We start from the raw sequence: 26,900 nt of genomic DNA, 5'->3' as shown, positions 1-26,900 counted from the left end.
CACAAAAGGTCAAAGGGCAGCGCCACTGGAAGCACCATTTCAGAAGAGCCGAAGGTGAGGCTTTAATTTACGCATGTGATAAGGAAGGGAGTTTTCGGAATTGATGGCGTTCTATGGACTTCTTCATGTTTTGACTACCGTGCTTCACTGACCATGATGGCCTCCTGGCGAAATATGTTCAGTATTCTAAGTCATGCTCCACCGAGGAAGTGTTAGGTTGAATTCTACATTATCCTTTGAGGCGTTATTAAATTACGCTTTCCTCAACAAAGATTCGTAGAATGGCTTTGGTACCAAGAGCTCCACATTCCGGATCTCAGGAAATGGACCACCGATCGGTCGCACCGGGCAGGAAGAGTGTACCTCGCAGGGATGTCCTTCAGAATCGGGTGGTTTCCGTTTGCTCGGCAGGTTTCTCCGGGTCAGCCATTTTTGGTTTGTTCCAAGGCTGCTCTTCCACCGAGCCGAAAAAGTGGAAGATCAAGTAGGAACCAACGGAGATCCCGACCGCAATGTAGAACACCACGTTCCACTGAGTCAGGGTTTCCTGCGTGGAGAATTGAAATACAAAGCGTGAGACTGGTTGGAGTTTGAGTTTCATCTCATTAGGCGATTAATTTGACAGTGACATCAAGTAACACCATAGGGAGGAGAACTGTATGCCTACCAATAAGCGAGAAACATGACTGGCCGTTTTAAGAACGGGGATTAATTTTAACTTTGATTTTTTAACACATTAGAAAACAAACTTTAAAAAGGGAACATGGCCGATGTCCACCAATACCATCCTCTAATCATACAAATTCACGTGTCTCTTTCACTGTAGATATAATACATCACATTTAACCAATTTTTGTTTCGTAAGTAATTTAATTATTTACGATACCCACCCACACACACTAAATTGATACACAAGGTGCAATGGAATGGAATGAACGACAAAGTAATGAACTGGATTCGGGACTTCCTTGATGACCTCAGCGACAAAGGGTAGTAATAGATGGCTCAAGCTCTAATTATGTGAAAGTAACATCCGGCGTCCCACAGGGTAGCTTCATAGGACCACTGCTATTTATAACGATACACATTTATGGCATCACCAGTAAAATAAAAATCATCATAAGACTCTTTGCCGACGACAATGTAATCTACAGGGAAATAGCGAATGACGCAAATTATGAATAACTACGACACTCAAAATTGGTGTGATGAATGGAGGCTGGAGTTAAATAAGAAAAAGGTATCATCATGCATTTCTTAAACAATAGAAAACACAACCAAACTCTACCAAATTACACACTCGGATGAGCGTCGTGAATGGAGTATAAGTCTTGGAGGGGTCACCATTGCATCGGATCTTTCTCGGGGAAAACATACACGCACGATACGTGGTGGGGCGCTGAAAAAGCTGGCACTCGTCAAACGCCAAGTCGGAAGGAGTAGCGACGAAAAAGTGAAGGAAACGTGCTATTTATCTTTACTAAGGCCTCACATTGAGTATGCGGCGAGCGTTTGGGATCCTTTCCGAAAAACATTAATTACAGAATTGAATAGGGCACAGATAATGGCCGCTAGGTTCGTGAATAGTTCGCACCAAAGAAAACAAAGCATCACACAGTAAATGCAGAATCTGGGGTGGGAACCTTTAGATATGCGAAGGCTCAGGGCTAGATTAAAATTTTTACAAAGATATAAAGCGTGCGGTTTTTCATCCAACATTGGAGATATAATTAGGGCCTCTAATTATATTGGCAGGGCCAACAATTGCCACAAAATGAGAGAGTTAGATTGTCGAATTGATAGATTAAAGTATTCATTTTTCCCGCGGACGATTCACGACGACAATAAAAAGGGGAACATCTAAAAAAATAAAAGGTACCCGCTCTCGAAAATAGGGGTTAAATTCCCACAAAACACGCCCCAATTCTGGCGCCCTAACGCACCCCCGTCGTGCGCCCTTGTGCCAGGTGTGGTGTGGTGAATGTATATAAAGTCTATTGCATTTGTCAATTCTCCGTCCGGAATGTGTAGAATACTAACCGGTAATAAGAGTCTGAATCGCATGTGTGTCAGCCCTCTTTTAATATATTTTCTTATTCTCTTCGAGTAGGCATAGAAACAGCTGCTAACCATATAATACTCGGAATTAATGTAGGCATGTTGCATGATTGGTGCTCGGTCGCCCCCTTTGCACGCGGTGTTTGGTTGATCGCGGGTTGCCAGGTTCATGAGGAAATAGAGGGAATACATGTAGAATGGCTGGTGATCTACCACCCCCTGCCACACATCCTTGCGACGGCTTGCGGGGTATTTTGCACATGTAATAACACCAAATCGCAGCCTCCTTGGTGACTATTATTAAATACTATGGTTGTGGCAATAAAGTGCCTTAAGATTTATCCACTTATAAATATTTTGCTTGTAAGACTAGAAACCTATAGTCATTGAACATGAATACATGAAAATCGCCGAAATGATCGACACTTGACTGTTGGGCAGAATCAACGCTCAGATGGTACTTTTATATTTCTAATAATATACTAAGATCGTTATTCCATTATTATGTTTGAAATGAATCCAATTTTTAAAAGTTTTATGAATACTTAATAATAAAAATAATAATTAATATATTAAATACGAGGGTGATTTAAAAGGTATCCGACCTTGGGCCGGTAATCATACACGAGAGGCTGCCAAGAAAGTAACTTACGTTTCGGCCAAGGGAAACGGTGGCTGAGGCTAGAACCTCCATCTTGGAGTCTAAATGTCCCGGCACTCAGTACTGCGCATCCTGACGTGGCAGACTGTGCTTCTTATACTCGGCTCACATTTCGAACAGTTAAAATGTGTGCTGCAAATAGAATATCCTCTAGGAGTTGTGAAGTGCGATCTGTGATTTGGTTTTTATTGGGAGAATACCACGAGCCAATTGGAATTCATGGGCAACTTTGCATGGAGTGTGCGGAGACGGAATAATGACTGAAGGCGGAGTGGGGCAGTGGTGCATTCAGTTCAAAAATGACCACAGCACCAATGTTCACGACGAGGACGCCGCAGTGATCGGCCAAGCCACGTGGCAGATGAACCGAAACATATTTATAGTATTTCTTCAACTTTAATTCTAGCCCCCATGTCTCGCACCACTTTATAAGCAGATGATTACGCATCTTAATAACTGATTCTGATTGAGAGGTTGTGGATGGTCCCTGTGGCGGAATTCCCTGTCCAACAAACTATCACAGCAAATTTTAGATTTCCTTTCGAAGGAGTGTTGGCAATTTATTACGGCCATAGGAGATTTTCTTTGAAGTTCTCAGAGTAACCAGCAGTTTGGAGAAGGTCAACTCATTCCTTTTTTTCAGAACTTCTTCACCAATATCTCACGGAATGCCTCCAATTTTCCATAAACGATGTCCACAATTAAAATCTCATGCAATGAAATAAACGATTATCGAAAAGTATTAGAATCACGTGATTGCAGGTGGAAGCACGCGAGGGACAAAACCGTTTGGGAGGGCGGGCAGCTCGGGGGCTCTGAAGCCCATGGGGTTCCGGCGACGGGTCCGAAGGGTTGTTTCCCTGGTGAGCGCTGACCTTTCCTTGCGTGAGCTGACCCCTCACGATGGGAGCCACGACGCCAGCGAGCGAGGATAACGTCTGGTTGATGCCGGAGAGGATGCCGGAGTAGTTGACCGCGATGTCCATGTGGTTCAGGTACGACCCCCCATAGAACATGCCACCGAGGACACCGTAAAGGCACAGCATGGCTATGATTGGGACGTAGGAGCAGCCGAGGAAAGTGATGGCCAGGAGAGAGGCCGCCGATCCGAGGAGAACTGTTCGGGAAGAGAACGCAGGGCCGTGAAAAAAAATAGTGCATTACTGGATTTTGAGAGGTCAAATAGGATACTCGCATCGCATCAATTTGCTCCGTTTGGAGTGCGACGCTTTTTGAACCAAGTGAAAACGTTCTATTACTACATATGGTAATCTCTAAAATAACTTGATGATATCAGAGAAATATTGCAGAAGTGTTTAGAAAATAATGCCGGGGGTCATTGCGAAAGAAGAAGATAGAGAGATTTTCAAGAACCTGATCTCAGCATGGTAAAGACAAAATGATATAAGACGAGAGTATGAAGTGTATGAATTAAAGTGCTCGGAGAATAACACGAAGTACATTGAGCGAACAGAACGGAAAATTAAAGAAAGAATAATAGAGCACAAAACATAAGTAAAGAATAAGCACACGACACCTATCTTTACCAAGCACCCTATCGAACGCGACTACAAAAGTGACTTTGAGACTGAAATTCTCTATTCCGAAAATAAAGGCCATAGAGTTGATGTTCTTGGTTGGACGTATGTAGTTGGGTGCCTTCCGAAAGTAATGCAATTATTGTTTTATTCATTTATTGAAGAAATTTGCACAAATACTTAAAATACTTCAGATTACTCTTGGCCTCTACACATTTTTTCAGCGACTCTGCCATGACCTCTGGCATGCGCCCTGGAAGGCGTCTTCGGGGACCTCTCGCAAGGTCTTCGCCACGGCTGATTGGATCTCTTATATGGACGAAAAACGGGCTCCTTTCAGGGTTGCCTTAATCTGAGGGAACAAAATGAAGTCTGCTGGGGCGACGTCAGGACTATAGGGGGATGGGGCAGCGTTGGCGCCTCGTGTTTGGCCAGGAAATCGCGGACTATTAGCGCGTTGCGGCAGTGCGCGCTTTCGTGATGGAGTTGCCAGGTAACGGAGATGTATTTTCTCGTCCTGATGACCCTTTTTCGGAGTCTTTACAGCACACACATTTAGTAGGCAGCGTCAACTGTCTGTCTTTGAGGAACAAACTCCTTATAGACCACTCCTTCACGGGCGAAAAAGACATGTTTGTCGGTTTTGCTGGTTGACGGCCGCCCAGAGCGTTGTCCATGTTGTACCGGTTCCCGGCCCTCCTTAAAGGCCTTTAGCCACCTCGAAACTTGTGAGAGTAGGGCAGAGCAGAGTTCCCGTTTGCCTCACGAATCATTCTGTTAGTCTTCTCAAGAGATTTATTCCATTTTAGCAGAAAACTTAGTAATCGCGTAACGTTGCTCGATCGTCGATTTCATTTTTTTCGTGACACGGTCGGCGCGCAGAGGTTTACAATAACTGACGTCCTGCCGCTTCCACGGCTTGGAGATAACTGAGACCGGTTTCGCGGCAACGCTTAGTACCCCTCCCCCCCCTACTACACCGCTAAGAGCGGCGCGGGAAATTTAATTGCATTACTTTCGGAACGCACCATGTATTGGCGCATTTAGAAACTTTATAGTATGTCCGTTGCGAGGGTGAACTTACCAGTGAAATTCTGTGATCACTCACACCCTCACCCCCACTCCTAGATCTACCACTCTTTCAAGTTCAGTGCATCCCACAGGGGGTAACATCCCCCTCCCAAACGAACCCCCCAAAACAGCCAAAGATTGACACCGAAGGCTGTACTTCCCTTTTCCTCTTTTCTATATTTTTACCTTTTTTTTAAAACTCCACCCTCCCTTCCCCTCCCGCTCTGACCGGATTGGTCCACCCCTCTCCCGCTCTGAAGGTATATTTATGTACAAAGTTGCCTTCCGTGTGGACCACCTGATGGTGACGTCCAACATCGAAACTTAAGTCCTGCTCTAATTAAAGTGTGCGTGGAAATAAAAAGTTACTTATTTAATTTCAATATGTTGCGCAAATTTGATAAAGTTACGCTGGAGACAACAAAATTAAAAAGATAGAGAGATCTTATGAAGAAGATTAATAAACATGGAATTTCATTATGTTCAAAATAAGTTTGCTCCCAAAGCCTGAATGGAATTAAATGCACACAAATATTGGCCATTTGTTCAATAAAATCAGGTAATCTAGGATAACATATCAAACTGAAAAGCGCAGGGATCAAGTGATATCGCTGCAGCGTCAATTCCCGCTGCCTAGTTCATGTTATTGTTGAGGAGGGACGGAAGGGAATCCTTCCAACTCGTCCATTGCCACTTGCTTCAATCATTGAGTTGCAGGCGAACCTTTTTTTCAATATCACAAGGCCAGGTTCATGGCTGACATGGACGCGGCATGATAGTGCCGACTGTCCACCTCGCTCGCTACGAAAAGGACACGTGCTGAGACGGGAGGCAAGCAAGGAAGTGCGTACAGATTCCGTTCATGAGGCGGTAGGCGGTCAGGTGGCTCACGATGCCCTTCTCCCTCAGCCACTGCGACAGGATTCCGCTCGCCGAGCTGGTGAACCACTGCAGCAGGTAAGGCAGGGATGCTAGGAAGGCGCTCTGCACGGTAGGCGGTCAATCACCATCGGGGAAGAGAGGCATTGAAAAATTCGATCAATCAAGGAGAGTTGCCATGGATTGTTTCTATCAAAATTATCATATAGTTTTGTTACTTTACTAGGTGCCCTGGAAACTACTGCCAAGGTGTGTGGCAGTGGGTGATAACGCCACATTAAGAATGCAATAAAACTGAAATAGCATTAGGACGGGTAAGTCAAAGGGCTCCCAACGAAGTACAAATGCTACGACAGTAAGAAGTCGTAAAACAGCGCGCTGCTCAGTCATGATGAGCTGCTTGTTGGTATTACTCGGAGAATAATCATAAAATACATGAAACAGCGAGACGAACTCACTCCCCCGAGTGCCTTGAAAGACAAATGTGTATTCTACTTTATACATCTCATTCGGCAAGCGGTTTGCAATCACGTAATTAACTGCTAACATTTTAGTCGTACGGAATTCCACTGGTCTTTACTCAATTTCTGGCCCCAATCTGTAGACTTTTAGACCAGTATTTTTGCTGATTTTACTAAAAAAGGCATTTCAATTTTATAAGATTATTGCCTTTTCTTTTCTCTTTAAAATATGAATACCCTCGATATGTTTTCATAGACATGATCGTCATTATAGTCTATAGAAGGCAATTATTCCTGAACCACTACGTCGTCCGTGGATTAAATTGTTGTCATAATTAAGACCATAGTGTCACTCTAACGCAGGAACCACACTTCTTCAGAATCATCCCCTCCCATTTACATCCTGTTCATAGTTCCAGTGTTCCCGCAGACTAATTCCCTACCTGTGTCTTGGGGAGGAGCCCATTGAATGTTGCATGTCCATGTTGGAGTGGAATTTCGCCTTCTTACTTTTCAAATTCTAGCTTGCACTTCATTGAATAAATTTTTACTCAATCCTAAGGCGTATTTGTTTTTTAGTTGATAGTATACGCGTACGCATGAGTTGAAAGGGCTTTGGTATGAATATGTATGAGCCACTGTGGATGTGGGTTGGCATGGACGTGTTGATTTTGCATGTGGTTTTGTTCTCTTTTACGGGTGGTTACCTAACACCACCCGCCACACACCCTTTCGGCGGTTTGCGAGGTATTATGAAGATGTAGATTCATGACCCATACGGGATAAGCCAAAGATTATCCTGTAGATTTATTTACTAATGCCACCTGTTTCGAGCTGTTTCATTGTGTTTATTCCACAATGATAGAAAACAATATGCATTTCCACTTTCCTCAGGATATTGACTTTCATTTACGTTCATTCTACCGATCACACATGGTACTTTGCAAGCCAACAATAGGGTGTGTGGCAGGGGGTGAATACACAACGGACTAATTTCGACCTGAATATGACCCTACCGCGGTCGGAAAATGTTATTCTGATCCCCTATCTTTCGTGGAAAAAATGACATTTTAAATCTATCTGTTCTGCTCTTAATCTCTCTAATTTTATTGGCATGATCTCTCCTTTCCTATTAAGAAGGGGGTAATAATAATACACTTTCAACATTACTGCAAAAGAGATCTACTTCCAATTTATGCAAGAGCTTCAATCTGTAATTTACTATCTGCGCTACTACTTCGGATACGCTACTATGTTTATCATATCAAAGTTTTACGAATATAGCTCCTCTATGCTGCACGCGATCCAATTTGGCAATTAATCCAACTTCGTGAGGATCCCATATACTAGTAGAATACTCTGAAGGAGACCTAACCAGCAACAGATAACATTTCTCTTTGACTTTTCCACCACATTAACCCTGTATCCTTCTAATAAATCCTAATTGTTTGTTAGCATGCGCACATATTCTCCGTATTCCTCTGGTTCGACATGACCCAATGATAAGATTGATATCATAACAACTTAAATGAAATAAGTGGGCAAATTGGGAGCTGGACGCACCTTCTCGATGTTGTAGTTGAGGACATTCTTCATGTAGGTCGGGAGTCCGTTCACGAAGGTGAACAGCACCCAGGCGTATCCGGTGTGGACGACGGCGATTGCCCACACGGACGGACACGTGAGGATGGCGGCCCACGGCACGGGCGGAGACTGCGAAGAAGAGGCGAACAAATTAACCTCGGCGTGCGCACCAAGTGCTGTCGACCAATGGGGAAGAGGGCTTTCAATGATGATGCGGGGGAGGGGGCTCAGCCATTCAGGGGAAGGGAGAGCAACCCCACGGTTAAAAAGTAGACTTATCGTGGGGAGCTCGAATACGGCGAGTAGCTCTGGTCTACGTGAGATATGGTTAATATGAGAATAGGGTAAATGTATGAGTCAGTTATTCAAAGTTGCAATTTAGACAAATTTTCCAGACGTCATGGGTATCCATCAATACGTAAACCATTTTTCCCTCTCCAACGTTAATTTTCTTAGCCTATCTTGTCTTTCAGGCGGTTACTTACACTCTACATGCATCTTCTAAGTCCTCTAACATCAGATACATTATTCGAAATGACCTTTCCTATCAAATATATACGAGACGGTACTCAAAGAACTTAATTTCACCAGAACAATCTAATAGAGATGAATACATCCAAAGGTAAATTCACTTCCATCTTCGAGAAGCGGTCACTGTAGAGGACTTCATTCTGTGATACTTTTACATGATTTGTATAAAAAGTATAAGGGAAAATAAATTGATTTCAGATATTGCTAAAATGCCTCAAAATTCTTCAAAGTACATCTCTTGAGCGTCAAACACACTTTTGCCAAAGCGGCTTTCCCACGACCCAAAAGGTTCCCTGGTAGGCGAATTCCGAGAGGTTCTTAAGAATACGCGTTCAAGTTTCTTCGATGGCACTTAGGGTCCCATGGTGGTGTTTTCCTTTGAGGGAGGATTTCAACTTTACAGGGAATAGGAAATAGTCTCCTGGCGCCAAGTCGCGACTGTAACGGGGTTGGGAAATCGTCGCGATGCCTTTGCATAAGGTCTTCGCAAGCAGAGTGTCGACTCTGCTCTTGGCCGTCCGCCGAGACTTTCGGGGCGAGTTTAGCGCAGAACTTTCGCATCGCCAGATTTTAAGTGATAATGGTGCGTGCATTGTCATTGCCTTATCAATGCCCATGTATGTACGATATCTGCGACCATGCGCACACCTAAAAACCGACTGTGTGAATTCTGCACTTCTCACGCACACGCCAGGAAGAAATTGCTACCGAAACTTTTTATACAAATCTAGTATTTTGATTCTTTATCTCAAAAGTTTATGCACATCACATTTAGGTATTCCAAGTTCATAAGAAGCCATGCGAACGCTTAATATGCGATCCCTGTCCAACAAAGCCTTCACTTTTGCAATATTTTCGTCACTTTTTGAGGTCGATGGGCGTCCTCTTGAACGCCGGCGTCTTCGACATCTTCTCTACCCTCCCGAAGAAACTTGCGACACTCAAAATCACCCAATCTACTCATTTTGTTACCACCATAAGCTCCCTTGAGCATGCAATGTGTTCTTCTCTCGGATTGTCCATTGTCACGCAAAATTTGATGGCATAGCGTTGTTCCAATAACGGATTAATGACTTGAGCGTAACGAGGTCACGCTATAGAGGTTTCGCGAACGAATGACCCGCACTCCGCAAAGGCTGGGAGCCAACTGCCAGCGGCCTCCATCCTTTCCCGAGACTCCCCTCCCTCGAACCCAGCCAGAGGAACCGCCATTCGTCCATCTTTCTATCCAGGCAACAATGTACTTCACTACTTTTGGGAAAGACCTTGTATACACGAATAAAACACGGATTTTTACAATTGTAAGATGCAAATGACCACCATTATGATAGTCATAGGTAATGTGTAAGCAGAGGGTCGGTTTACTGCAGCTCTTCGAGCTATCCTGGTACCTAACGCCCTTCTCATTTCTTCCGAGTCCCTTGCGCAGACATCTCCCATCACGCTTTTTTGGCAATTCAGGATGATAGACAACAAAGGAAAGGTGAAATTTCGGGCACAGCATGCCATCACGATTCGGCTGGTGATGCGCAAGGCGTGGCCAGCTGAAGTGATTTTGGTACATAAAGAAATAAAGGGGTATAATGGGCAATTAGTTTTCGGTTAGATTTAGATGATGAACGGTTCCCATTTTGGGGTAATGCGCGCGAATTCGAGAGGGGCATCACCTTGCATTCGCCGTCGACCTTGGAGTTGACTAGCGTCCGCAGTAAGAACTCCGACTCCGCCTCGGATATCCTGGGGTGCTCCTCTGGGGTGTCGTAGACGAAGAGCCACCATGGCACCAGGAACAAGACGCCGACGGCGCCGAAGAAGTAGAACACCTGCGGCCAGCCACCCAACTCCACAAGCCAGGCGGAGAGCGTCATTCCGATGACCGTGCCCAAGTGGATGGCTGCAATATGTCGACACAATTTTAAAACATCTTATTTTCAACAATTCGGAATCTGATATTTCGAAAACGTTACTTCAAATTTAAATCAGCTCGTGGCAATGCCTCGCCTACGCGTACTAAAGGATGGCTTCACTCCCTAATCGACGCAGCATCCAACCCTCTTCCCTATTCCCCCCCTAATCGATCACCGACACATTTGAACAATAAATAGGCAACTATTTCCTACACACGACCCTCTTGCCTTCAAGTAAATCTACGTCATCACCGACCATCCCACACAACAACAATTATCCTAAAATACACAAACTACTGAGGATCACTTCCTTGAGATACCGCGCTCAGCAGTCAACAATTTCATTCCCAGTGAATTTATAAAAGATAGCACGGAACCTAGATGGTACAACGCGGATGTTAGAAAAGTATTGCGACGTCAAAGGCTATGTCATGCCAAGATGACAAATATTAGGGATGATATCTCTAGCGACAGAAAGAATGAGATCACTTCTACATCTGCATCTACATAATATGCCGCAAGCCGCCGCAAGGGCGTGCGGCGGGGGGTGTTAGGCGAACACCCGTGAAAAAGAAGCTTATCTGATCAATTATGATTACAAGATATCTAGGGCGAGTGCCAAGAATGAATTTCGGAAAGCGTTAAGCGACTTCATAAGGAAAACGTTAGCGGAATATTTGAAAGAGAATCCAAAAGCATTTTGGTCGTACGTCATAGAGATTCAGGGAAATAAGTCAACTGCTAATTCACTCAAAATCGATAAAGGCGAAAGAGTAACCAGCAGTTTGGAAAAGGCTTACTCATTGAATTCGTTCTTTCAAAGCGTCTTAACCAATATCTCACAGTCAACCTCCCATAGAGTACCAAATCGTGCCGGTCAACTGATGCTTTAAAATGAAATCTCATAAAATGGAATAGAATCTATGCTGAAATGGTCGGGTACAAAGAGCAGTCAAGTATGGAGTTAGCTCAAATGCAGTAGAAGTTACTTCAGGTGTTCCCCAGATCAGTGTTATTGCACCTCTGTTATTCTTACGTTACGTTAAGGACATTCCCTCCGTAGTCACTAGTGAGGTACGTTTATTTGCCGATGATGCAGTGGTTATATCCGTGGGATATCCGTGATCCTGGGGACACAGCAGCTTTATTAGATGACCTTAATGTCATACAACGCTGGTGCGACACTTGGCAATTAGAAATTAACTTAAAAAGGAGCGTAGTCATAAATGTTTGGAAAAAGAGCAATTCCCTCCCGAACGCCTACTGAATTGGGAACACCGAAATGGAAAGTGTGAACTCTATTAAATACATTACCTTGGTGTTACCATCACACACGATCTCTCCCGGGTGAAATACACGGGGAATATGACACACTACCAAAAATTAGGATTTATTAGAAGAGTACTGGGTAAATGTAATGAAAAGGCCAAAGAGAAATGTTATCTGTGATTAGTTAGGCCTCATTTAGAATATGCTACAAGTATACGGGATCCTCACGAATTTGCATTGATTGCCGAATTGGATCGCGTGCAGCGTAGAGGAGCTAGATTTGTAAGACGTTGATATGATAAACTTAGTAGCGTAGCCAAAATACTAGAACAGCTAGGCTGGGAATCACTCACTGAGCGAAGTTCAGATTACAGATTAAATCTCTTGAAACAGATTCTGGCATAGCATGGTGTAAGCCCTGCGTGATGAAAGAAGACGCTTTGCTTTTCCACATAGATTTTTTTTTATTACGACCTAGGTTTCGTTACAGCAGTTTCGTTACGTAACGCAACGAAAGCTAGGTCGCTATGAAAAAATTCTTTTTGGAAAAGCAAAGTGTCTTCTTTCATCATTTTATCTCTGGCATAAATTGGAAGGAATTCTCTAGCAGTGATGTTGAAAATGTATTATTACTCCCATCATACTGCGGTAGGAGACATCATGTTAATTAGATTAAAGATATTAAGTGTATAACAGATAGATTTAAGATGTCATTTTTCCACGAACGATAAGAGATCAGAATAACATTGTCCGATCGAAGCAGGGTCATATTTGGGCCAAAATTAGTCTGGTGTGTATCCACCCCCTGCCACACACCTTAGCAGTGTACAAAGCTTGCAGGGTACCAAGACAAATGAATGAATAATAAAACCCGACATCCCAGGCCGAACAATTGTTCCCCCCCTTAACTCGCCGACAGAGATAACCTCCGTCTTTGTCGACCACTCCTTCAACCGCTGGCCTAATCTCTATCATTCCGTGTCAAAGATACTTGGCATTTACTCAACCGTCTCCACTCCATATCTCCCTTCCTCCGGACACCCAAATCACCATGGCCACAATAAACATCCCTCTACACCTCAATCCATCCACACCATGAAGATCTCTCATCGACCCACACCACATATTCCCAGCACCGAGTTTCTGCTAAATCTGTCGTCTCACTTCATCTTAACCCACAACTCCTTCTCCTTCCACAACTAAGACGTACTACCTTCAGGTGAAAGGCTCTGCGATGGGCAGTAGATGAAGACCCTCAGCCGCTAGCCTCCACCTTGGCCTCCTTGAAAGTAACTCCCTTTCCCGTGAACCCCTGCAACTTCTTCTATGGGCGGATATAGGGTAGATGATACATTACTCCTCTGGCCACTAAGCATGGGTTCCCTTGAAACATTTATTCCTTCCCTCAATGCTTTCTCTTCTCTCTCTTACTCCTTCGTCTACTCTACCACTTTCCCCGATATTCACATTTCTCTTACTAGTAAAAAACTCCACACCTCCCCATCAAATCCAACAAAAAACAACAATGCCTACACAACACCAGCTGCCACCCTTGACACACTCTCCTATACTCACCCTCCACCCGTGGTCACCGTATTTGTAATAACCCACTCTCCATGGACACATTCCACATAACGCTCTCTTCCGCTGCAAATACCCCGAGTTCCTTCTCAATAATAAATCCTCCGACGCTCTTACACGCGCAAACATTCCCACGATACTAAACGCACCCACCCTCTCCTTCTGCACAACTTTCTTCCCACGAATTCAGTCCCTCCGACATGTCATGTACCTGAAGATGGTTCTGTGCACTGAAACGCGTAGTAAGCTACCAAAAAACTTGTGGAAAAGTGCACATTTGTGTCCTCATTATGACGAACTTCCACGACATCTCGCCTGGGTCTGTTGAATCTTCTCAAAGACCTCTTTTCAATTCTGACAAACCAAAAAACCACCGTAACATTATTCCCTGAATGTCCCTCTTTTACTCATAAACGACCCGCCAATTTATCACACTTACTGAAATCCACCAACCCCCCACCAACCCCCCCCCAACCCAAATCCCCTGCCATCCACAAATCCACACCAGTACCCTGCAATGGACAAAAATTCAAAAAAATATCTCCCATCTTCCTCTCTCAACTTTGATTCAATTCTCTCCCATCCCACCATACTCCCTCATGTCCATCCCACACACAATATAATCTATCGACTTATCTGCACCTTCTCTCCTTCCATACACCAGTTGGGCAGTCTCACCCCTCTGAATCACCCCATATCAACACCCTTTTCAACGATCACCGCGCCTCATTTCAAACCGTCTTCCGCATTAGCCCCTCTGCCAACTCCCCAAACATGCCTCCCTCCACAATGTTTCTGTAATTGCATGTAAAGCCTGTCTTAACATCTAGTAATGTCACAACAATCTCAGTGTTATATTCACCTAACACCAAAATGTCGTGGACAAGAAGAGATAGTTGAGTCTCGTCAGATTTATAATGTTTTTACCCATTATGAATCCATGCTCATTTTTTACGATAAATCCTTGAAGCCCTTATGTCCCATAATATAAGTGACAGGTACGAGTTTTAGAAATAGTAGTAGTAGTTTTAAGGGGAGGCGACCATTTGGTTTGCTAAGGTCATTTGCGCCATAGGGAATGGACAGGAAAGGATGTAGGGTGGAGAGAAACCCTGCGTCGGCATTAGCCGACTCTTTACGAAAGACGCCAAGGGGTCCGCGGTTTAACGTCCCATCCGACGGACGGCGTACTCACCCAAAGTGCCCTCCACAAAGCACCTCAAGTAGGGATCGAGATACCATTGAAAGATATTCAACACCGCCGGGATTTGAACCCGCGCCCTCAGGGTGGGAAGCCAGTACGTTAGCCCCCGCACCATCTCGATCCCCCAGTTTTAGAAATGTACATGCAATTGATGTCAGAGAGATTTGGTCCATAGTCCCAGGGCTCTTCCCTAGCGCCGCTCTCAAATATATAGGTGCGGTGTTAGCTGCCGTTTAATCCTAGGGTAACATTTCCTACACGACATTCTGGCATTGACGTCGTCTAATTACGTTTGGTGTTCCCTAACATGGATTAAATATACTTTTGAAGAAATTAAATTAATTAGCTGTTTTCTTAGCTCGATGGTACTTTTTGCCCGTTCACGCCTTTTTATGAGGGTAACGACGCCATATTTCCTTGCACTTCTCTCACATGCGATCAGAAATCTTTCGGCGTTTCGTCCTAGAGATCCCAAAATATTTTACTCCAGAAATCAGCAAACGCTTTCCGAGGGTCTACTTATGCTAAGGACTTTTGTAATTGTCTAATAACTTAGTATGGTCACAAAAACAAAAATCTTTTCCCACATTTTTCATTTTCGCGTGGCACACCCTTCGACACGTTAACAATTTCCGCACAACAGCATTTAGGTTGTGCTTTCTCTATTTTTAATTTGCTAGGCATTGACTTTTCCATTGCCGAAACTGGGACATCGAGGAAGTATTTCCGCACCGCCTCAGAACCGCATTCCTGGCTTAATTGTTTGAATTTTGGATATCGGTCACTGTTAGCTTACTTGTTTCATCCCCCGTGGTATTCGTGCATTACCTGCAAGCGCATTCTCTCCTATTTCCGAGATTTTCAATATTATTCCGACCCCGAGAGTCAGCCAGTGCACACTACCGCTCCCTGGTGATTGGCACGCTCGCTCTCCTCCATTCAGAAGGGTTCCCTCTCTGAAATGCTGAAGCTCTGGCACCGTAACGCTTTAGTTCAGGCCGTGTCATGGGGGCGAAACTGAGGGGGTACCCGTGGGGAGGGATGATGCACGTCACGGGAATTGAAAAAGCTGGTAATCTGATATACATCCTCTCCTTCATCACCAATGAAATCCAATGGCTAGGGATATCTAGATCGGTAAATCATAACCGCTATAAATCATGATACCGAGGAAGAGAATGTAATCAGTCCCCGATACCACTTCTGGAGCGAAGGTCAATACGCAGGTCACTTCCCTCGCAAGCCACTAGGTCGAGCTCATGGTCGATTACAGTGATTCCGAGTATACTCACATGCGAACGTAAGACCGGCAAAATACGTCCTCTCGGAGGGCGGAAACCATAGAGAGAAGATACTCAGCAGCGCCGGAAACACGACGCCCTGGAACGAAGGAGACGAGTGCTGAACTGAGCACACATTCTACGAGGGATGTCCGGGAAGTAACTTCTGTTTGCTTGTAGCGAGCAAAGAAGCGGGGGCACCGAACGTTTGTTACATTGGCGCACGCACACACACTCAGGGGAGTACGCCTCGAGCTGCAGTGCTTGGAAGGCCACGCCGCTTGTCATTTGTTTACAGTAGTGAGCCAAAATGATCAATACAATTGCAAATTTCGTCAAATGCAACATTCGTTTAGTGATAAGGTTTTCACTGGCAATAAAAATCATAGCTGCTGATATTCACCGCAAAATTTGTGCCGTGCACCGGCTAAGTAATAAGTGACAGTGTTGTGTGCATCAGTGGTGTTGTTAGTTTAAGAGTGAAAGGACAAATTCCATGATTTCCAAGAACTGAATATCCGTCAGTTCACCTATCACAAGGCTAGGTGGACCACTGCGATCCTCCTCGTCGTGATAATTGGTGCTCGGCCATTTTAAAACCGAATGCACCACTGCCTTACTCCACTGCCTTCACTCATTATTCCATCTCTGTACACTCCGTATAAAGTTGCCCATGAATTTCAATTGGCTTATGTTTTTTTCCAGTGAAAACCTAATCATGGATTGCAGCACTTAACAACTCGCGGCATTCTCTATTGCAGTGCACATTTTAACCTTAAGCAAAATAGAATAACCGCAGTCTTCACAACACTACCACAGCAGGATGCCTATTCACTGCAGGGACGTCGAAACACTAAGTTGGTGGCTCCAGCCTTACCCACCCAAACATTCGGCTTTTCCCACTTCTCCGTTCACTTCACGCAAACGGAGGTTACTTTTCGGACAGCTCTCTAATACATATATTCACGGGTTAAAAATATATGACCCGCTTCCATATTTACCCTTAATTTTTTAAGAAATTTAGTGATTCCCCATATTCTACGGACTAAGTGAGGTTTTATCTGGTTGGTAGCCCGGTCGCCCTCTTTTCCATACCATTCCTGATCTTCACTTCTCCATGCACATTGCTTTATGACCACTTCCCAGCCACCCTCAGTCCCTCGCTCATTTCGCTCCCATGGCAGTTGAGAGAGAGAGTTGCCCATAGAATAAGTAACACCCAGCTGTATTTAGATGGGCTCCTCCCACCCGAACTCACCAAGGCGGCTCCCTGCAGCACCCTGACTGCGATTAAGGGCCCCGCTCCGCCGTTCCTGGCGGCGACGGGACCCATGGCGGAGATCACGCCCGCGAGGGCGACGGCTGGGCCCACGACCATCTTGCCGCCCCATCGAATGGCAGCCATGCCCCCCAGCAGCTGCGTGGACACGTACCCATAGTAGAAGGCGGACAGCACCAACCCCTGCGTGGACTCGTCCCACTCAAACTCGCCGTCACGAAGCTAGGAACAGAGAGCGGATCAATTCAATGGCGAAACGTCTTTTTATGGTTTAGCAACAAATATCCTCGACAAGATTGAGCCACAAAATTCTACCATTGGCATGAAATTCTTAATGCCGATTACGTTATCTTAATTCTTGAATACGCAAATACCTTGATGCCCAAGAAACTTACAAAATTTTGAAATGATTTATCAATTATTAGAAATAAAAATTTCTTTCTATTTATGTAAAAATTGGGAGGTCTTCCTTTTAGAATTACCCCTGCGAGTACTATGCATGTTGGGGAGAGGAATTGTCGGTAGAAAGCCGAAAGGAGCAGGAAATATGTAGGAAGAGTATTTTGATTGGCGGTGGGATGTTGAAGGCTGAGACAGAGGGGAAAAATTAGGCAAACAAGGAAGACGTAGAAATAGCATTGGCAGTTTGGACGGAATGGTGAAAGAAAGTATGCGGAATTGAAGAAGCGTTCTGGAGAACTGCGGGAGACGCCGCGACAGTAACATTTAACGGTAAATTTGCATTACAATGCTACACTGCCAGAGTGTAGAAACCATTCGCCCTGACCAGAACTCGAACCCAAATCTCTCGAAGCCCGGCCGAGTGGTTCAGCCATTTAAGCTATCGAGGCGTCCTCTAGCACTCCGAAGTTTTAACTCTGAAGTGTCATAAATATGCAACTTACTAACGTAACATAATTCAAAAGGATTCGGTTATGCCCTTCAATCGCCGAGAGTCAACGCATAACGGTAGGCCGCCGTCCCTTCTCTCTACCAAAGTCAAGGGATTTACCCTTGGGCTTGGGGATTTTCTAATAATGCCGGCGCCTAACATACCGTTCATTTTGGCGTTCCTTCTCCTCTTGGTAAGCAATCGAGGTGGCACAGGACTTCTGGGCACAGACTAAGGGCCATCCAGAAGAATGACGTGAACGTAATCGTGCGCATTAGTGGGATATTCGTTGAAAACAACCCCGTGCTTCGCGAGAAACACGTACCTGCGGTTCTCGACGTCGCTGTGCATCACTCAAAAAGGTTCAGTCAGCGCGCATCGCGACTCGCTTCGGAGCACGACCGGGCAAATATGAGGAGGCTCCGCGACTGCAGTCAACCCTTGGGAGGTCATTCGGGGGTCATTTTGCACGCCAGCTTAAAACTCCCCTCCGAAAAATATAGCACCATCTGATACCGCGAAATGACACCATTCCGAAAATTACTGGAACAATAACGTCCTCAACAAAGAAACATACGGCCGATGATCCCTGTCAATTTAACCTACAATTGAGTATGGTAGGGTTTGTCTTGTAATGGGTGGATATCTTTTATTGTCAGCAGATTATGTAAAGGATTTCCAGATAGTCAAAATCGGAATTGCGGGGTCAATTGACAATATCGCATTGAAATTTTTCTCGGACTTAACGGAAGCCGCACTTCCCGTATCAGTCAAAACATAAATCAGCACGCCCTGAAAATCGGCTTCCCCCCGTGGAGCTACTTCGTTTCTCCACTACGCCAGAGCATGACACCAGGTTCAATCCCCAACAAGCGGCAAGGCATGACCAAGTTGTCATCGCAAGAATCGGTTGGCAAACTGCTCGAAATGGCTGGGTCCGGAGCCTGCCCAGTTTTGACGGGGCACGGCAGGTTGAATAGGGCGGTGTTTGTCTGCAGGGTCCTCGAGGAAGCGGCATCAAAGGTTAAATGCCTTAGGGGGGCCTTGGCGAGTTGTTTGTTATGACCTGAACGGGTCATTCCCTTGGAAATTAGGGGAACGAATGCTATGAGTTTACAGGGTGCGGCGGTTATCTCCGGACAAATTTCAAACTGAATTTCCCGATATAATAGCAGTTCCACTGGAGGTCGCGATTGGCGTTCTTGATAACTATAGGCATCTAGTAAGCAGTTATAACCTCAAAATGACCTAGATGTTACGCACAAGTGCGGAGTACAATCGAAGAGCCGCTATTATATTAAGTGTTCTCGCTGGGCGTTATATTTCGAAATAGTTCGATTCTTCTGGTACCCCAGATCAACTCTTTACGATATTGTGGCTAAGTTTAATGATTTGGAGAAGTCTGGGGAAGGTTTCGCTAATCCTGCGAGGAAACCTCATTCGAGGAAACGCTCAGGCGCTGATTTCAGAGAAAATTTGCAATTTTCCCGAAATTGCAATTTTTTCCGAATTAACGATTTTTTTCGAATCAGCACATTTTGAAGATTATCATGAAACCGTGGATGGTAACTGTGACCTCGGGGAGACAATATGTCTTTCCACAGGACAGTGTACCAGCTCATACGAGTCATTTAGTCCAAAACTGGCTCTCAGATAACATTGGCATGTTCTGGTCAAAGGAGTTCTGGCCCCCGAATAGCCCGGACTTGAACCCCATCGACTATTATGTTTGGAGAGTAGTCGAAAGAGTTATCAATAAGACGAGGCATCATAATGTTGATTCTCTACGCACCGATATCGTAGCAGCATTCGCGAAAATGGACATCGCTGTTTTAAAGAGTGCGTGCGATCGATTCAGGACAAGATTTTGACCTGGGTGATTATCTGCATGTAATAAGCTTTAATCGCCCCGTAACTTTGGGTGGTAGTTTTAACCAGAGGTTAACATCCATCCTGTGACTGTATCGTCTCTCGTAATCCCCATCATTTTTTAAGAAGTTTTCGTTGAATTTCATGTACGCACTAGGAATCAGGCAAAGCGTTTCGCCCAACATCTTTGCTCTGTTCTCGAGTGGCTACGATAAATCGCGAGATGCGCACGATGATCAGGAAATAAGGCGGTCAAATCTAAATACTCCTCGAGGTCCCTCATGAAAAACAAGGTGCACTCGGAAGATCTGCGGGCTTCTCCACGGCCACTGGCGCCGATATAGCGGCGAGATGAGTAGTGCTGGACAATTCCCTCTCTCCTAGGCTTGCCTCCAAGTGTGCCACCCCATTTTGAATACAGGAGATTCCCTGTTTCAAAGACGGGATATCGTGCTCTATGTCCATCTTCACCTCAGATTGCATATCTGATAATCCTACAGTTGAAATACATGTTCGACCATAGGCTAATTTGGGCTGGACCCGTCATTCGATATCGGCTATTTCCGCAGACTTCTCACGCGAAAACGTCCCAAGTGGTCCCGCCTCCATTTCTCTAATAAGTACTTACTTTCTTTTCGGAGCGCAGTGAGGTAGCTTCGCACCAGAAAGCCTCAAATTCCCGCTGGCATCCGGGAGGCGATCCAGTTTTTTAAATCCTAAATTTTGGTTGTTTCGTGCCCCCTGCCCTCCAGTTCAGCGTTGAATTAGCGCCGTTCCGCTATAAATTCTCGGATTAGAAGCTTGACATCCCCGAACATGCCCCGTTGAAATATGCCTGGCAGCGCACATTCTTATTTTTATAAGGAGTGCGACTTCATGGCTCGTGGTCGTTGAAGTAATTCCCCGTGATCACTGAATTTCTTGAGCGAATTCCACGAATGAGGGCCATTACACACAATGGGAGAGTATTTGCGTATTGGTTTCTTTCATTTCCTCATTTTGACATTTGGTTGGCCTCTGCAGCTGGTCAAACCTTGTTAAATGAAGCATGCAGGTGCAGGTGTTGGGAACTCATGATGACCATCTCCCGTGGCAAAATGTAGTGGATGGTACGTTTCTCATCACTTGCATTTACCTCATGTCTATCCCTTCACCTCTCCTTATTCCCACGGGCCTCCTAACGCTCCCATGACTTTAAATGCTACTCAGTGCCAAGACTATACGCGGGAAAGCAAAGAAAAAATTGGGATTTTTAGACGCACTGTTGGCAGAAGTGACTCCAAGGCCAAGGAACGTTGTTACCACGCTCTTGTAAGGCCTCATTTAGAATATGCATGGAGTATATCGGTACCGACTGAAAACGCCTCGTTCGGGAAATTGATCGGGTTCAACGCAGTGCAGCCCGTTTCGTTATAAACCGTTATGATAATACGAAAAGCGTCAAAGATGTGCTTCTGTAGTTGGGGGGGGGGGGGAAATCAGAAGAAAGACGATTCAATGCTAGGTTGAGCTTACTTAATACATTTAGAGCCGCATGTTTCAGCACCGAGGTCTCGCAAGTTATTCGCACTCCAACATACACTGGTCGGTTGGATCATGCATATAAAATTCGGGAAATTCGACGCCAGATTTAGCAGACTCAAGGACTCCTTCTCTTCACGGAAGATACGGGATTGTAACTGCAGGGTCAGAGACAGGAAGAACCTGTGTCTTTGGAAGAATTTCATGTCCATGTAATGGGGAATTGCGCCCTTTCACTTTTTAGTTCTACATGATCTGTCTTGTTATGGTCGATACCTGTCATATCTGCTGGTTTTGGTTCACTTTAATTGCCTTTTTCGCAGATCAAATAAATAATTTAAATGGGTGAGTTAACCTTTGTTTTGGATTGACTCTTCCTCCAGCATTTATACAAATTTGCACGTTATTTGATAGCTTTTCAACGAATATATTTCCCTTTTCCCTTCCTCTCCCATATCCTCCCTTATCACTTACCCTTCCCACCCGGTGCTTACACCCCCTGCCACACACTTGTTTCTATTCATGACTCCATTGGTCTAAATTCACTTTCTTTAATTAACCAATGTACCCACATTATCCCGTGATGACAAAAGACCTGCCGCCAGAGAAAAACTCACCTCAACATCGCTAACTTGGAACTCCTCTTCCTCAGAGTAGGCCGAAGGGCAAGCACTAGGCGCTGCACTCCCCGTTGTGTTTTTTAGGGGTTGCTTCACCATGGCGACGATCGCTACCGCGAGGTTGACCTTCAGCGTGTAGAGTACCAGTACACACACGAAACCCATCATTGCAATCACGTGCCGACAACGGACACAATCTAAAAAGAATGACAGTTTCTCTAATTGGCTCGCGCGGTACTTGAGGGATGAACGGGAAATGCCAACCAACATAAAATAAACATTTGAGGGCCAGACCTTAGAGCTGAAAATAATACCATTAAATTCTTGCTACTTCAGAATTTTATAAGTTGATTCGCAAACCGTGCGTTCAGGTATAGCGTAGATAGATAGATAGATAGAGGTCTTTATTTGGGCGAAATTGAGACCAAATGGTCCCTTCTTCCATTTAACCCATCGTCGTATACTTATTATATTAGGCATTAAACTTATAGTTACATTCATATGTACACATAAATATATATATATAGAGACAGATATCAATTCATTTAGCACAGATTTGCACATCGAAAAGAAAAAGTATATATATATATATACATATATATATATATTTTTTTTTTAAGTAATCTACCGGTTAAGGTAGGTTTTTGGACTGACACAACTACCAAACAAACACCTTATCACTCCCAACAAAACACAAAATCAATCATCCTACTCTATATCAGGTCCCTCTTCATCTCTGAGTACTTCCTTCCTCCCTTCATCCCGTCCAACAACCCTATCCTGTTCCTTCCCTTTCCTCTTTTGCCCAACATTCTACCCTCTATCACAGTCTTCAACATCCCACTGCCGGTCAACACCCCCTTCATCCACTTTTCCTGCCTGCATAGGATTGCTCCCAACAAACCCCTCTCTTCGCCCACCATACCAAGTACTTCCTCATTTGTTTTCTTCTCTGTCCATTTCACCTTCTCCATTCTTCTCCACACCCACATTTCAAAAGCCTCCAGTCTACGTCTATCCTCCTGCTTCAATGACCACGTTTCCGCGCCGTACATAGCTACGCTCCATATCAAAGTTTTTACGAGTCTTTTCTTAACATCCTTACTCAAAGTCCCCGTCATCAACTCCCTCCTCCTCGTGAAAGCCTCTTTGCCTAGCGCAATTCTTCTCCTTACGTCCCTACTACTTTGACCGTGTTGGTCCAAAACACTACCGAGATACGTAAACTGTTCTACCTGCTCTAGCTTTTGCCCTCCTATTTTAATGTTAAGCTTGGCCTTTTTCTTTCTAGAAAATCGCATAACCTTTGTTTTATTAATATTGATTCTCATCCCATACCTGTCGCACTGAATTTCCAATTCACTAAGCAATGCTTGCAGCCCCTTGGCTGACTGACAAACTAAAGCTTGGTCATCAGCAAACCTAACTGATTTTACGACTTCCCCGCCCACTTTCATTCCTACCTCGAGTTCTTCCCATGCCTCTTTGATCATTTCTTCTGCGTACAGGTTGAACAGCAACGGTGATAATGGGCAACCCTGCCTTACACCCCTTCCTAACACTGCCCATCCTGACTCCCCGTTTCCCACCCTCACCTGGGCAGTCTGAGACATGTACAGATTGCAGATTAGCCTCCTTTCCCTCCAATCTATTCCTATTTTCTGCAATATACTCATTAGTTTTTCCCAATTTACTCTATCAAACGCTTTTTCGAAATCTACGAAACAGGCAAATACCTCCTGGTTGTGTTCTATATTCCTCTCGATTAATAATCTCATTACTGCAATGGCATCACGCGTACCTCTCCCCTTCCTAAACCCAAACTGATCATCCCCTAAGTAATCATTTGCCCTACTCTCTATCCTTTTGTTTATGATCCTGAGAACAACCTTAGCTGCGTGGGATATCAAACTAATTGTCCTATAGTCCTCACATGACGTGGCCTTTACCTTTTTCGGAATAGGAACTAAAACTGATCTCACAAAGTCTTCCGGCCAGATTCCCTCCTCATAAATACTACGGATCAGCCCATATAGCCTCTTCCTCCCACATTTTCCCAAGCATTTCAAAAGTTCCACGGGAATGTTATCTACCCCCACGGCCTTATTTAGTTTCATCTCCCTTAATGCCCTTTCTATCTCATTGTCTAGTATGCCTGGACCTAAGCTATCTTCCTCTACGTCATGTTCCTTTTCAATGTCTAACTTTGTTGGTCTAAGCTCTTTACTATACAGGTCTTCTACATATTCCTTCCATCTCTCTTGGATCTTTCCTGCGTCAACTATTACCTTACCGGCCTTATCTCTAACTGCTATCGTTGATCTCCCTTTCTTACTTCCCGATAAAGATTTAACTATGCTGTAAAGCGCACCGATTTCCCCCTTCCTCTGCAGACTTTCCATATTCTCGCACTGCGTCTTCCACCATGCTTCCTTTGCTTTATTTGTTGCCCGCCTCAATTTATTGTTCAATTCTTTGTACTTCATTTTGCCTAATTCTGTATTTATATTCTTCCATTTTCGCCGCTCATCCATTTTTGTAATCATCTCATCCGTGATCCATGGTTTACGAGTCCTTTTAGCGTTAACGGTTCCAATAGTGTCTTTTGCCGCTTTAGACAACCCTTTTTTGATACATTCCCATTTTTCTTCAATAGTACTTAGCTCTTTACCGTCCTCCATGATTTTCTCTATCGCCTGTTTGTATTCCTTTCTTTTCAACCCATTTAATGCTTCTACATTCCATTTTCTAACTCGCCGCCCCTGCCTTATCTTTTTAAAACGTACGCTACATTTCATAACAACTAAATTGTGGTCTGAGTCCGCATCCGCTCCCGGGAAGCTGTGGGAATTTATCACACTGTTCCTAAACCTGTGTCTAACCAGGATATAATCTAGCTGATATCTTCCCGAGTCACCTGGCATTTTCCATGTATACCTGCGTCTTTTGTGGTGTCTGAACCAAGTGTTGGTGATAACTAACCCCTGTCTCCTGCAGAACTCAACTGCTTTCTCCCCGCGGTCATTCCTCGTGCCTAAACCGTAGTCCCCCACCTCATCACCATCTCTTCCTTCGCCTACTGTCGCATTCCAATCCCCCATCACTATCAAATGTTTCCCTGCAGGAACACATGCAATCATGTCCTCTAACTGATCGTATATCCTATCGACCTCTTCTTCCTTATGGTTGCTCGGTGGCATGTATACCTGGATAATAACTAAGTTCGTCGATTCTGCTTTTATCTCCACTAGTAGTATTCTATCCGTTACATGCTCTATGTTGACTACGCTTTTTCCTACCTCTTCATTTAATACTATGGCGACCCCTCGTTGGCTCTCGTCCCCACCGCTGTATATTATTCTATACTTATCACTCCAGTAATCCCCGCTATCTTTCCATCTCACCTCGCATAGACCTAAAATATCTATATTTCCCCTTTCCATCTCTCGCTTAACATTCTCCAATTTCCCCGTCCTCATCATTGTCCTAACATTCCACGTTCCTATTCTAACTAATTTGGTCTTCTTCTCCTGCGTCTTCTGTCCTGCTGCTGCTGGTTTTCCCTTGCAAGGGTTTCGTGGGATGACGACCGCGGAAGCCTTGCCTCCCCCGCTGCCGGGCACGACACACGGCCGATTGGGCCGAGCCCCGTGGTTGCCAGGACTCAAAATATCTCTATTGTCCATCACATTGTTCTTGGGAATGATAATTGAGGTGGTTTCCCGTTGCCTTCCTCAATAGTGTTTTTAACGTGACACCATCACTTACTGGCCGCCCCACTGGGGTCAGACGCCATTGCAGCCGCCTCACTGAGGAACAGACGCTGCGTGGACTACCTTTCGTCTGGCTCCTAACCTTCGACCTATCTGGCATGGGTGACCCTACCAGGAGCAATTTTTATTACTCCCGCCAGTACAGCTCTAGGGGTCATCGGAACGCACAAGCCCTTCCACCACGTCAAGGTTGTAGTCCGGGGAGGGATATACATATATATATACATATATATATATATATATATATATATATATACACATATATATACACACACACACATACACATATATATATATATATATATATATATATATATATATATATATATATATATATATATATATATATATATACACACACACATACCTATATGCATACACATACTACACATATACATACATAAATACATACATAATTACGCACATATACACCCATGAATATACATATATAAATTAAGAATACACCTACATAGACTCAAATTAAATGACAGTGAAAATAGAGTACAATAAAATGAGGAAAGTCTAAGCAAAGAATGAGGTTTGTGGGAAAAGCTAGGGAGAGCGTGGCATTGCTCAACTAGTAAAAACCCATGCAGGAAAAACACCCACGAAGAGAAGGGGGGTGTGAAAAACCTGCGAAAACCCTATTAATTAGAGGAAAGATACATGTACATTGTAACAATCATTTTTACATAGTATACATATTATTAAGTTACTGAAATTGAATTGGAGAAATTAAATACGACATGCGGAGTAATGAGAAGCGTGATATTTCTAAAAATAATGATGCAAACTCCTACCGCTTGAGATGAGAAAACAAAAAAGCAGGGAAAAAAGTAGACAGTGATCTGTATAACAGCTGAGTGGAATGACGGAGTGTATACTGGTTAAGTACTGAGGAAAATGAACTTGTGAAGTGCTC

General features: G+C 44.3%; 1 protein-coding gene across 1 annotated transcript in view; it reads right to left on the bottom strand.

Annotated features, from left to right (window-relative positions):
- Window positions 1-379: 379 nt before the first annotated feature.
- The window catches only part of LOC139689854 (sialin-like), a 30,056-nt gene continuing 3,535 nt past the window's right edge, over window positions 380-26,900 (bottom strand). Inside the window, exons 2-9 of the mRNA XM_071586949.1 lie at window positions 22,203-22,402; window positions 17,283-17,525; window positions 13,980-14,052; window positions 10,451-10,677; window positions 8,232-8,381; window positions 6,180-6,312; window positions 3,595-3,836; window positions 380-547 (exon numbers count right to left, since the gene is read on the bottom strand). Of these exons, the coding sequence (XP_071443050.1) occupies window positions 380-547; window positions 3,595-3,836; window positions 6,180-6,312; window positions 8,232-8,381; window positions 10,451-10,677; window positions 13,980-14,052; window positions 17,283-17,525; window positions 22,203-22,402 (1,436 nt within the window). The remainder of the gene's footprint in view (window positions 548-3,594; window positions 3,837-6,179; window positions 6,313-8,231; window positions 8,382-10,450; window positions 10,678-13,979; window positions 14,053-17,282; window positions 17,526-22,202; window positions 22,403-26,900) is intronic.

Source organism: Hetaerina americana, unplaced genomic scaffold, assembly GCF_022747635.1.
Source record: "Hetaerina americana unplaced genomic scaffold, ioHetAmer1.1.p SCAF_28, whole genome shotgun sequence".
Lineage (NCBI taxonomy): Eukaryota > Metazoa > Arthropoda > Insecta > Odonata > Calopterygidae > Hetaerina > Hetaerina americana.
This window is presented reverse-complemented; position numbering and strand designations above follow the sequence as displayed.